The 13,780-nt window shown below is 40.7% G+C and overlaps 1 protein-coding gene across 1 annotated transcript in view; it reads right to left on the bottom strand.

Moving 5' to 3' along the window:
* Positions 1-3,771: 3,771 nt before the first annotated feature.
* Positions 3,772-13,780, bottom strand: part of KIF26A (kinesin family member 26A) — a 138,344-nt gene continuing 128,335 nt past the window's right edge. Inside the window, exons 12-16 of the mRNA XM_045017009.1 lie at positions 10,366-13,753; positions 6,809-6,999; positions 6,312-6,332; positions 5,809-5,959; positions 3,772-5,176 (exon numbers count right to left, since the gene is read on the bottom strand). Coding sequence (XP_044872944.1) covers positions 4,998-5,176; positions 5,809-5,959; positions 6,312-6,332; positions 6,809-6,999; positions 10,366-13,753 — 3,930 coding nt within the window. The 3' untranslated portion in view covers positions 3,772-4,997. The remainder of the gene's footprint in view (positions 5,177-5,808; positions 5,960-6,311; positions 6,333-6,808; positions 7,000-10,365; positions 13,754-13,780) is intronic.

Below are 13,780 nucleotides of genomic sequence, written 5' to 3' on the forward strand. Positions count from 1 at the left end.
CTATTAGAATCATAGAATACCAGGGTTAGAAGGGACCTCATCTACTCCAACCCCCCTGCTTAAAGCAGGCTCAATCCCCAGACAGATTTTTGCCTCGAATCCCTCAAGGATTGAGCTCACAACCCTGGGTTTAGGAGACCAATGCTCAAACTACTGAGCTATCCCTCCTTTCCTGTTGCCCCTGCTCATTTACCACATCCACCATCAGGAAGTTAAGTGGAGAGTGGGAGAACAAAAAGTCAGACTCTTTAGGTGGGAAATAATACTTCTTATCTGCCTGTTTATCTGTGGGCAGGATAGTGGAAGGTGTCTCTTACACTGTCTTTGCTGGATCTAGGAGTGCCTCATTGACAGAGGTAAGACCAGACTGGAGGGTGTTGCTAACTGCCAGATAGCCAATAGTTTGTACTGTGAATTGACCCCTTCAATTGGAATTTTGGAAGCCTTCCCTGATGCCTCCAAAATCTTCTCTCTTTTAGGGGACACACGCACCAAGGTTGAAGGGGCACTGAACCTGTCTGGAGACAGATGTATGCTGGGCAGGTCTCCTGTCTGACTCAAAAGTTGTTTTAAGGGAGTGTTCCATCATTAACAGTCTGAATTTAATCTCTCTGTTCTTCTTTGCCCTGGACTTGAGGGCCAGGCAGAAGTTGCACTGCTGAGAGATGTGGGACTCCCCCAAGCAACAGACACACTTAGAGTGGCCATCACTCACAGGCATAGCATCTCAGCAGGAGAGGCAGCATTTGAAGCCTAGAGAACCAGATATACCTTGCCAGGAAAACATGCATGGGCCAAACAGACACGAATTAAAATCTCTGCTCAAGAGGTGCATGCACACCTGACATGTAACACCCATATCACTCTTTTAGAGCTTTTCCAGTACTGGGGAACCTCCTATTAGCTACATGGTATCATTATCATCAGCTTCAGAGTCTCGGGCAATCGTTTTAGATAGAAATTAAGCATGTGGAAGAGTTTAGGAATTCAGAATTGCAAGCCACTGAACAAAGCAGCCCTGTTGGGCACAGAGAAGAGTCAGTCTAGAAAGCATTAGCCCTGCCAGAAGTAACTTGCATGATTTTTCTTGTATCGTAGGTTACCAAGGTTTCATTTTATATCGTAACAAATTCAACAAGATCACTTCCTTAAGTATGCAATTTAATGGCCCTCTTAGATCATTAAATCTCCATGGAAAATTAATGAAATAAACCATCCAGCTTCATTTTGCAATTACTACTTGTGATCTTATATCATTAAGTCTTCCACAAAAAAAAGTCTTGATTCATACCCTAAGAATATATTTGTATCAATTTTAACTGGACAGAACTGCAAAAGTAACTAGAAAGGAAGGAGCATGATAAACTAAAGGATAATTGAAAAAAAATTGGGGGATAATTTACTGTCCACAATCACAAAGGGCAGGATTTGCATGCAGACAAGCTTGTAGTTTCATTCATGGTGCCTCACCTCATTTTGCATTTGTGTCACTGAACCAGAGGCTAAATGAAACTGAGGATGGATCTTTGCTGCCAAAGCAGAAAGGTGCTATCGGTATGTGGATACAGAACCAAGGAACTCTGAAATGTTCCTTCTGTAGTTACTATGTGGTAAACATAAGCATAGCTAGATGCAATTATAAAAGGATACTGGGGTGATCTACAAATAATATACAGTTGTGTATTTAACCAAATTATTTTGCTGTAGTTTTTCCTTTATGTTTATATAATTTGGGGGAGCTTTTGTTGTTTAAAGATTTGTAATAGTTGAAAAAAATAAACCTTTTGAGGATGAGTGGAGTGCATAACAAAGAGGTTTGTACCCAGTCGAGATTGTGCAGGTTTATGTACTAGTTTGAATGAAACCCAATAATGTGTTTCATGAATAAGCGATTGCAGTTCTAGGAATTACTCTGGATTTACACTAGTGTAATGGAGATTGGAACCTGGCCCAGATGTGTGGATGGGTCATATCCTGTGATCAGTTTCTGCATAAAACTCACTTCAGCAGGATTTTGTCATCAGTGGTGGGATATGGCCATGTATCTTCATAGGATAGTCATACTGGCAAAGTCAGCACCATGGAGCCTATCAACATTAATCCACCAAAAACAACAGTGTTTCCTTTTCAAAATACGAGCTCATCTTTCCTTGTCCTTTTCACTTCATATAGCAAGAACCCCAGGTTGTACTGCTGTCTGGCCAAGTATGCAGGAGTGCTAGAACAATTTGCACAGTGGAGATGCTGAGAATCACTGAACCAAACTGTAAACCCTGTATATAATGGAAACCACTTCAAACCAGGGGGTGTGGCTGCACCCCCCAGAACCCCCTAGTTTCAGCACCTATGCAAGTATGTGTTTTTCCTAAGAGATATTTGACCTTGCTGACTCTATGCTGTCTTTTTTATAGGTAAAGGTAATAATTGGAGATATACCAATCTCCTAGAACTGGAAGGGACCTTGAAAGGTCATGGAGTCCAGCCCCCTGCCTTCACTAGCAGGACCAATTTTTGCCCCAGATCCCTAAGTGGCTCCCTCAAGGATTGAACTCACAATCCTGGTTTTAGCAGGCCAATGCTCAAATCACTGAGCTATCCCTCCCCCCTTCATAGGAGGTATCAATTTATTTAATTGATAAATAGGCTTGTGTGTAATGATTCTGTAATCCAAGCTATTCATCTTTTGAATAACTGCTACTCCTATAACTGTTTCAAAAGAATTGTAAAAATAATATGAATTTATAGCCCCATCCTGCATCCACTGAAATCAACAGGCGCTGGATCAGACAGAACACTTAGTTACAACACTGCCACTTCTAGACCAATCTCTCTTCTCACAGTCCAGGACTCTATACATCTAACTTGCATTGGCTATTTAGAACATTGTCTGCAGGAGCATGGGGCACAGTCCCATTTTGCAATAGCTTTGCACCAGAATCCAGGCAGACCTGGTCCACTGCCTGGAAAAAGAGCTAACACAGCAATAGAGGAACACAGAAACTAGGTCCCTACATTTCTGTCTATATTTTGTGCACCAACAAATATGATTCAATGTGCAATAAATAAAAATGAGCTGGACTGTACCATTTCCATGGTCAATTCAAGGGGAAAGAGGTAAGGAACACCATGAGGTTACCCTTTGTAGAATTTCTTGCAAACTCTACCATCTGCAGGATAAGGAATCCCACCCAGATATCCAAACCTCCCCGATCCCCTGCAATTTGCTGGAGGGTCTGGATTACCTGCGACTTTTCTCCAGCTCACATTGCCAGAGCTTCCTTCCCCTAAAGAAACTCTGCCTTTAATGAGGAGGAAGAGTGTATGTTAACTTCCTTGCAAATTCCCTGCTAATTAGTTGGAGGGAGGGAGCAGTGGGACAATGCACAGCCTCAGGGATACTGGGCTAGTGCCATGGAGACAACTGAACCCAACTCCCATGTGGAGATGGATCAAGCCCAATAAACTGTAAATCACCTTGGGTGGGAGTCTTCCCATTGGGTGAAATCCCGACTCCACTGAAGTCAAAATGTTTTAAATAATATTTAACAAAACTAAACTTGGATTCAGGAGACCTGAGTCCAATTCTCAGCATAGCCACAGATTTCCTGTATGGCCTGGGGAAAGACATGCATCATTAGGTACCTAAATACCTCTTAAAAATCTAACACCTATATATATATATATATGCCTTGCACTCCTAACATTGTATTGCAGCATAGAGAAAATCATGTATATAATAAGAAGCAATGTTAACAATAGATGTATCTTTTATTCACAGATAAAAGCTGAAGCAAGCTGTTATAATACACATTTGTACAAAGGATTTGAAAAAACCCATAAAAAGCAAGATGATCAGAAAATATGATTCATTATGAAATGTGATATTACATACACTATTAAACCTTTTCAAAAGTATTCGTTTGGCAACAAATTTATCAATAGTTTCCACACTTAGGTGGTCTCCTTCAAAAAAGCACAAATCTCATGCAGCATGTATAAACTTGATCCTGAGGGTTTGCCTTCCTTAGAAAAACTGTAAAAAGATATACTATTTGTCTTAAAAGTTCATAATGCAAAAACCTTTATTTATAGTCAAAACTATATAAAAATATGGACCTAACTTAAAATTTACAAAAACTTTTTTTTTTGCTTGTTTTATGGTTTTGGTAATAAACATAATTCTCAGTTCCTGTAGTCAGAGAAAAACAAACCACAATGCCCTTTCTAGACTTCCTCAAGTTCGGTAACAACTCTAAAAAGATCGGATCCATGAAAAAGGAGGTTAGTAACCAAGGAAGTAGTTAAGCAGTTTATATATATAAAAATGGAACCCAAACATTTATTTTGATCTGAAAAAGGAATAATACAAAAACAGAACGTAAAACAATCATCTTGAAATTCCATAATACACTTTTTCAATAGGTAAATGTTCATAAAAATATCTTGAATCCTAACCAAGAAAACAATTATAATACAATTTTAGTTCTGCTACATAAAACAGCTTTTCTATTAAACAAGAAGGCAAGTTCAGGTATGAAAACATAATTTACTTATTGCTTGTGCTACAATGTTGGTTTTTTTACATATAGTCATAAATACACTATACAGTATAAAATATTTTATAGGAATACATTTTGTGGTCTGCTTAGGTTTGCTGGCTTTAATTCTAGCACCAAATACAAAAATGAAAATCAAATGAATTTTAAAGGCACTTCCATTGTTTTCTGTTTGTTTTTTTAAATCTTGGTTTGTACTAGATTTTTCTGCTTTTCTCTGTTAGAAACAACGTTTATTTCTATTTTTAATCTTTGTACAGTTCAGGTCACGTAGAGGCACCATAATGATTTATAAACATTCCAATTCCTCATCTCTATCAGTCTCTACAACATTCATTGTGGCTTTAAGTCTTCACATTTCCACTTTCACTTCCGAATCCTTTTTCTTCTTCATGTTGGACAGTTTGGCTCCACTTCCCAAAGTCCCTTGAAAAAACACCTTCAAACTTCCACTTCTCGAACTCCATCTTGCGCATCGGATATCATGCCGATATCAAAACAGGTCACTATCATGACATGTGACTTGCACAGATTAACACACTGCTCTAGTTCCTCTGTCACTTGTTCCAGTGCCTCCAGATACTCCTGAGACTCCTTATCAAGGTGAGGGTCAACCTCAACTGTTAGCAAAAAACCAAAATGTTTATATGAGAAACTGTCTACAATAAAATATTATTTCAGATGCATAACTGAACATCTTCAGTCAGCAATAATTGGTGTCATCATGTAAGAAACAAAGTCCCCGTTCAGCTCAAGTGACTTTTGCCATTAGCTTCACTAGAGTCAGAAGTCCAGCCCTAGGCTCTAATCTAGCAACGAATATAAGCATATGTTTAAGTGCTTTTCTGGAATAAGGCTCTGATTTCAACACCTCAGTTTCCCATCTGCAAAACGAGGGTAATAGTACTTATTCCCTGGTATAAAATACCTCTATGGCTATAAAGCACTATATAAAGTATTTATTATTATTATTATTATTATTATTTCTGTCTTTGTATAATTTTGCCTCTCTTCTGATTGGACTGCTTTGATAGTTTCTGAATTCTACTCACAGTATCCCAATATTGCAAAGCAATCCCATACCGTACCAAACTTCATTGCTGTGCAAAGTTCTTTAAGGCCCCAATCAGCTAGCAATTTAAGCACATGCTTAAAGTCAAATGAGTTAAAATTACTCATTACTTAAAGTTAAGCATGTACATAAATTCCTTGCTGAATCTGGGCATCACAGTGACTGTGGCAAAATACTTACACTCTTCTTTCCACTTATTTGGATCCATCATCAATCTGCACTTTGTCTCTTCCAACTCTTCCTTCAGACATTCATGCTTTGCCTTCACTTCTCTAATCCGCTGATGGCGCCTTTCTAAAATCTTCAGCTTGGTATTGAAATACATCAGACCCTTGAAAGGCACAGAAAGACCACTTCATGGCCTGGCCTCTGTCAGCGCCACCCAAACCCTACCCACCTCATTACACTGTAACATTTAACAGGGTTTTTTTCTCTTCGCTTGAAGTGTGCATTAATGGATTCTAATCTACAGAAACAGCATGCCGCAATCAGTTAAGCATTTATTGCACTTTTCTGAATTAACATACATCTCTAATATACTCTGAAATTGCTACTGTTTGTAGAGAAATTATTTTCTCCACTAGTGCAAATAATAAACACAGTCTAATAATGTTAAATGAAACTCTGAACTCTTTAAGAACATTAAGACAGAGGAATTTGTAGTTACATAAAAGCATTCTTACCTTTTCAACATCCTGGAAAGGCTATTTTGGAAAAAATTGGGGAAAAAAAGGCATCAGAAGACTACAGAACTCTGGTCTCCAGAATAGAATTAAGTGAATTGTTTTCCAATTACAAGTAAATTAAACTCGCAATATCCCTGATTTAATAGAATTCTAACCAGGATACTTTATGTCATTTACATAAAGAGTTAATGACCCCGTAGTAGAGAGAGGTTGTAAAGTTTCATCAGGCAGGCTAAGATTATAAAGTCTTCTCGTAATGTATTCATTGGTATTTTCCGTTCATGCCATCAGTCATGTTGAACACAATTAATTGTAGACAGTAATTATTTTCATTTTCTACGTTAAGGGCACCCCAACATATGAATTGTAAAATTAATAATTATAGTGCTTTAATTGCAATCAATTTCCTGAATGCCAAACTAGCATTCAAGCAGTGATTCTGCCTGTATATTGTAATTTAAGTTGTCTGGAGTTGTTGTAAAATATGTACTGACCTCAGTTTCCTCTTGTCTGTGTCGCTGCAATCGTTCCACATCATCAATCTCATAAACTTTAATTTCAAATGGCTCTTTTAAAGTGCCTGGCAAAGGTGGTAGATCAACCCACTGGCCAGTGACACTGGGCTTTCTTCCTAGGGATGTAGCATCAGGCAATGGAGCAGGAATCAGTCTACGACGCTGGAGACCTTAAATAAATTTTTTTAAGAAGTATTTTGCATCACATGGGACGTTATGCATCCAAAACCTAGGAGTACTAGTATATTGCAAAATATGACGCAACAAAGAAAATATATAGGTTTTCAGGATACTTTGGGGGAAATGCTTTTTTTTTTATCCTTTTCTTTTAATAAAATAATGTAAGGCAGTTAGGCCAGATCTTTGAAGGTATTAGGTACATAACTGCAATCTGAAATCAATGGGAGTTAGGCATCTAAATAGCTTTAAGGATCTGGGCCTTAGTGTTTTCATGGGCTTTGGCAGGCTCCTTGGTTGTTTGGTGGTGGTAAACAGCAGTAGTAGCTCTTCCAAGGGCCATCTAAGCATTAGTTCCTTATGCCAGCCTTCCCAAAAAAAATTTCCCCACTTTCATGAGTGAGTACACTTCTTTTTGGTGAGGAAGTATGATCTCATTCATTTCTTCACTCTGGCAAAAGTAGTCAAGTAGGTTATGTGACGAGGTTGATAACGTTTGAGGATTCTGACAGGCTATTTGTTCTATGCCTAGGTTAATTCCAAGCAAGACTTGTTCAGATGAGGTTCTCCACTTCAGTTTACAGAACCACCCTCTCACTCCACTGCATAACCCACCCCCCCTTTGTCTTCTACCATAACACCAGCCGACTGGCACATGGCCACCTCTAAACTCAGCATCCAAGCTGCAAGATGCTGTGGGGTTATTTCAGTGGGAGTTGAAGGCTTCTGGCACTTAGGGCAGCAACTAGGTACGCTACAACCTTAATTCTCCTCTTTTGTGTCCAAGCACATCACTTCCACAATGCAACAGAGCTGCAAAGGCCAGGGAACCAGGAAATTCACTTGCCACTTAACAAGGGTCTCCCAAATTAAGAACGAGCAACACTGTTACCAAGATGCATCAGGGCAAAAGTTTCACAAGGCAGAGACTGTCTTGCACCCATAAAAATGGTGCTGGTATTTGCCCATACAAAGCTGAGTGCATTGGTGCAGGCATTTTTTACAGTCGTGTGTAACCCTCTACTTTTTGAAAGACTAGTTCTTAGTGATGCATCTGTCATTAACCAACAAGTGTACAAGGTATGTTCAGGCAACACTGAAGCCAGTGGCACCGATCCCCAGATCACTGGAGCCAATGACACCCAAACAAGTTGAAATGTAAGAATGATATTACAGCTTGTGCTCTTTGTCGCTTTGTCATGGGCAGAATGAGCAGCTTCATGCTTGCTGACTCAGAGCTCAGTGGGAGAAATGTACATTACCCTCTAGTGACTCCCTTTTAATGGAAGCACAGAGGAACACTGGACTCCCTGAAAGGAGTTGCTTCCAAAACTTTCCCATCATAGGGTGGAATCTTTGAGGGAGAAGTGAAGTAAAATTCTCCTCAGTATCTGGAGTCTCCTGGGGGAAAACCAGAGGTGTGGCATCTTATAATTATTGCCTCTGTTCTTGTGGCCGCAGCTGAGTGCATCAGGGAGGCAACACTGCACTGCTGCTTAGAAGAGTTTGACTGAGGCCCTCTCCAAACCTGGGTCTCCTACATCGGAGTCAAGTGCCATGAGATCAGGTCAGTTGCTTTATAAACTTTACGAATGGTCAATAATAGAGGTAAAAGCTCACGAGGCCTCATTGAAAGAGAGATATATGCTGTATGTGCTTAAGGAGTTATCTGGTATAAATATTCTTAATAAATAAATCCTTGCAAATATGGGACCGCCAGGCGGCTGGGCCACATTAATTTAATCTATTCTGGGTATGTAATCAACTGGGCATCCTTTCCACAACCTCAAGTTATTCAGTCTGACTGTGTCACAGCTACAGGCCTGATCCTCCCCATCAACTAAAACCCCAATCCTGCAACCGCCTTCCAGCAGATGAAACCCCTCTGAAGCCAATAAACAGATGCAGTCAGTCACGTACACAAAGCAGATGAACTTTATGGTACCTAGTGGTCCCAATCTGAAGTCATTGGGGCTCCATGTGGACACAGGGGGCTACTTACATGGAAGGGGTTGCAGGATTAAGGACTAGGCTTCCATTGGCTTTGATGGTAGGATCAGTTCCCAGGATGAGTTTCTCTAGCACTGCTTTCCTAAGAGCTTAAATCCAGCAGAAGCAAGTCTCAAATCCACTTTGACAGTTTAGTATTAAGTTACCCGGGGAAGATGGTTAACATTTCCTATTGAATACTTAGGCCAATAATGGGTCTATCAAACCTTTCTTGTTTGTACGATACTGAATAAAACTCCTATGAAGTCCCACTTCATATATAAAATATATTAGTGTGGCAGAGTATGACGCATTCAAAAAGTAAGGTATAATTTATCAACGAAGACAATTTCAGCTGAAAAAGAAATAATTTGTCATTTTTAAATTCCTTATAAGCATTTCCTGGGGCAAAAACAAATACAAATCCATCAGCGAGTTATGCCTTCTCAATACGTGTGCAACTTTACACAGCTGCTAATATTGATTTGTAGGAGAGGTTGATGTGCTATGAAAAGAGAACTGCTGCAAGTGTTGCACAAGGTCTCTGAACTGATTTATTGCCAGAAAGCACCATAACATATACATCAGTTTAACTCATTTAGTTGTGCTGGCACAAGTGAATATCATGTGCACCTACAGAGATTGCAATAATTACACCTTTCCAATTGAAGTGTCAGATTCAGCAAGCTCATGCTCAGAGGAGTATTTCCTACCCTACTCCCACACATAGTCCTACTAGAAGTTAAAGGTTGCAGGAGCAGCCTTTCAGTCAGTAGCTATCATTGTATGAATTGCAGTGAATCTCCAATAACGACCACAGTATTTCTGGCTGGAATAGTAAAAACTATTTCCAAAACTCGGACATTAGAAGCATGATTCTGAAGCTGTTACTCTCATTCAGTAGCACTTACCCACACAAGCAGCATCAGTGAAGCCAACAAGTAAATGCCACTGAAGATCAATAAGGGTGGTAGAATTTAGCCCTTGTTGAACAGCCAATCACTTTGGTTTTGTGGTGGATTTAGAAGATTTAGGACAAACATAAGTGAATGGAAGTCACACCTCTCTGAACAAAAACAGAAGACTAAGCAGTGTATCTCTTTCATAATTTAGCTTTAAAACTTGATTTAAAAACTACAAAGCCTATAATTTTGTAATGAATTAACAGCATTAATCTACAATGTAGTGCCTCTTTTATCCATATAGATATAGATATCTTCAACGTGGCTAGGCCTCTAAATTCAAACTAAGTGACCTACCAGTTTACTTAAGAACCACAATAAAAACTCAGCATCCTAAAATATGAGGAACATATTAATGAATTTCTAAGATGGTTGAAAATGCAAGCCTGAGTCACATTAATTTTTTACCTGTCGATCTTTTCTTAGGGGACTTCAAACTCCTCATGCGTCCTGGTGATGACATTCCGCTTTCACTCATTGAGTCATGTGCAGAAGACGCACTGCCTGTTGCTTCACTATCACGAATCATGCTTTCATAGCCACTGCTGCCACCACTGTGGTAAAAAAGAGCTGTCCTTCCCATTGCTGGTGGCAGTTCTCCACTTAAAACACTACTATTATCACTGCCATGCCCACTGCTATACCGCTGAGGCCTCCGGGGCGCAGTTATCTTGCTATATGGAGATGGCAAGACTGGAATTTGTGATTTTTCATCGCTCAGATTAATACCACTGTCATTCCCACTATCAGAGTCTGTGGAGCCTCTGAAATGCCCCATTTTGACAGAACTGCCAGATGCCAGTTCATTAACCCGACTGTTGGCTGCCCTAATTGCTTGCTTTGTCCCCATAATAGTTCCTCTGCCAGGTTTGTTGTTGACACCTTGCACAGATCGGGGGGTTGTTTTCCCACTTGGAGGGATGCTAGAGCTTTTTCCAGTAGACTGAGTCAGTGATTTGACAGAGGAGCTAAGTGACTTTGACCCATTGGTAGAAAGGCTGCGGCTTTTGTTTCCATTTGCTTGAGTCTTCTGGTTAGTTGTACTTTTTGCCTGGCTGTTTTTACAGGGTAAAGGTGCAGTATGAGATGGTGGTGAAGTCACATTAGAAGCTACAGGGGGAACTCCCAGCCGTGGGACCGATCGTCCCGTTCTACCATTGTTGATGCTAGCGTTGCCATTTTCCCTAGTTGTGTTTGCTTTGGAGCCAACTGATGTCAGACTATCACACCTTTCCAGAGACATGTGACTCCCATATCGATGAACAGATTCACTTTTAGATGCCTTAGTCTTTAAACTTGAAGTCATCTTCGGCAAAGAATGGTCCCCCTTGAGGCTTGTTTTACAGCTGGTACTTTCACTAACCCAAGATCCAGCTTTTGATCGCAATTCTGCCTCTTCCTCAGCTTTTGGTGTGGCAACTCTAGGACAGTCCAGGCCTGCAGCTTTGCCTCCGCTATTTGTGACCACCACATTTTTCTGTTCTAGGCTTGATTTACGTACAGGAGGTGCTGGAGGTATGGTCCCATTTGGCCTAGGTAGCATGCTTGACTTCTGTGGCAGAGTCTTCTTTCCCAGGGATGTTTTCAGGCTGCCAACAGCAAAGGCAACTTCAGAACTTCCTCTAGTCACACCTTCTGATGGAGCACTATTACTATGTGCAACTGGCATCACACCCAGCGTGGTGGCTCCTCTCTTAAGCTGTGGCATTTTCATTGCTGCTTCAGATTTTTTAGTGGCTTCATTGGAAGATTTGCAAGCCATTTCACAACCATCTACAACCCTCTGAGAGCATGCAAGCATAGTCTGCGACTTAGTTGGCTTGGCTGCACTGCTGAAGTATTGGGCAGCTTTTGTTGGCTGCTTATCAGTACCAAATGTGTGAGATTTTGGAGACAGCAGAGATTCTGCAGCTTTCGCTTCCAAGTGATTATCCGTGCGCACCAGCCAGGGATCTTCAAACATACTGTGTGGATTCTGCTGTTCCCTGTAGCTTACAATGGCATTATTGTGGGTTGGAGATGAGGTAGTTTTTGTTTTCCTAGGAAGACTAGAATGTATTGTTTCTATCACCGGTGTACCTCGAGAGTTGCTAGATTTAACTTTTACGGGTTGACCAGCTACACAAAAAGCACTTTTCATCTGAGATGCTTTGGTTAATTCAGAGGTTTGGGGGCTTTTGTTGATGGTTGAAGACATTTTGCTAGAATTTATACTCTCAGTTTCCAGCTCTGAGAAACAAAATCCACTGTCATTCAGGGAGCTTTTCAATGGGGTGGTTACATTGGGCAAATCCAAGTTGAAAGGTTCCTTGGACTTATTACAGCTGTAAGATGACTGGGCAACAAAACTGTCACTGGACTGGACTCCATCACTTTCAATTGTACAAATGCTAACTTCACTAAGCCAAGAACTGATGGAGGAACGTCTGCTGCTGGAAAATGGATCCTCGGCAAAGGGCAAAACAATATCAATATTTACACCACTAGAGCTTGCCTGTGAGGTATAAGCATCAAACTCATCATTTATACTGCTAATAATACTAACCGGCCTGGAACCTGATGCAAGAGCCTGAAGGGAGCAGTCGCTGTTAAAGCTAATGATACTGGCAGGCCTTCCATTATCTAAAATTCCACTGATGGATAGTTCCTCTACCACTGTAAAAACAAGCTCATCCTCTCCATTCAGCTCCACAGGCTGCTGCAAAGTCACTGTGGTGGTCAGTATATCCCGGTCAAAACATTTACCTTTGAACGCAGAGTGGAAACTATGTACCTCGATAGCGCCAGATTGATTCTGGGTGTTACTGCCAACTAGAAATGTGTTTCCTACCAAGTTGTGCTCAGGTTTGCTAGCCATTTGCTTACTCATTCCCACAGGAGGAGTCCGGATTGCACTGCTATTGTCCAACTCTGAACATGCTTCTTTGGACTTGAGGGTCTGATCTTTCTGTTGTGGGGGTGTGGGTGCAGGGCTTGGCAAAGGTCTCTTCACATACGAGGACTTTTCTTTCACTACAGGTTCAGCTGTGGCCTTACTCTGCTCTTGACTCCTAGTAGGGTTATATTTTGATGATTTCAGTGAATCTGTGATTGTCTCTCTCTCTTTCTCGCCATCTGAGGCTGAGCCCAGTTTTTTGCCTTCAGCTTTGGTTTGTGGTTTGGAATGTTCCGCTTTGAAGTGAGGGGCGTTCTTGTCATGACAACTGCCACCCCTTTGCACAGCAGCCTGGAAATGAAGATTATGTCCTTTTTTTGGAGACACTGTTTCCTGTGGAACAGGTTTTTTATACCCTCCAGATGGAGAAGATGGTTTTTCATTTACCAGTTTAGACTGCACATTTTCTAGCACTGTCACTGGACTACAATTTGATGCAACAGGTGTTTCTCCACAAGCAAATTTTATAGGTTCCTCACTTCCATCAATGAATTCTAACCTTTCTTGCAATTCAGCAAAAGTGTTGCACTTAAAATGGTCCTTGTCGGAACTTCTAGCAATAGCAAAGTTGTCCTTGCTTCTCTTTTTGTTAAGGGAAGGAATTATGGGAACAAACTCTGGAGGCCCTTCATTATCTGTTAGTTCCCTGTCAGACAAAGCTGCACCATTGGGACCAACATAGATGACGGTGTCACAAGATTGTTCACTACTGGAGGAATAATCAGGATCACTAGAAATACTCAGTACAGGAAGATCAGGGTCAAGTGCTACAGTTCTTGGGTGAAAGGGTCTCAAGTGAGGTGGTCTTCGCACATGGCCTTCTTCACATGAACTTTCTCCTCCAGATGAGCTGGATGCATACTATTAATTATAAAAAAAGAAAATCTT

This window comes from Mauremys mutica, chromosome 4 (assembly GCF_020497125.1).
Source record: "Mauremys mutica isolate MM-2020 ecotype Southern chromosome 4, ASM2049712v1, whole genome shotgun sequence".
NCBI lineage: Eukaryota > Metazoa > Chordata > Testudines > Geoemydidae > Mauremys > Mauremys mutica.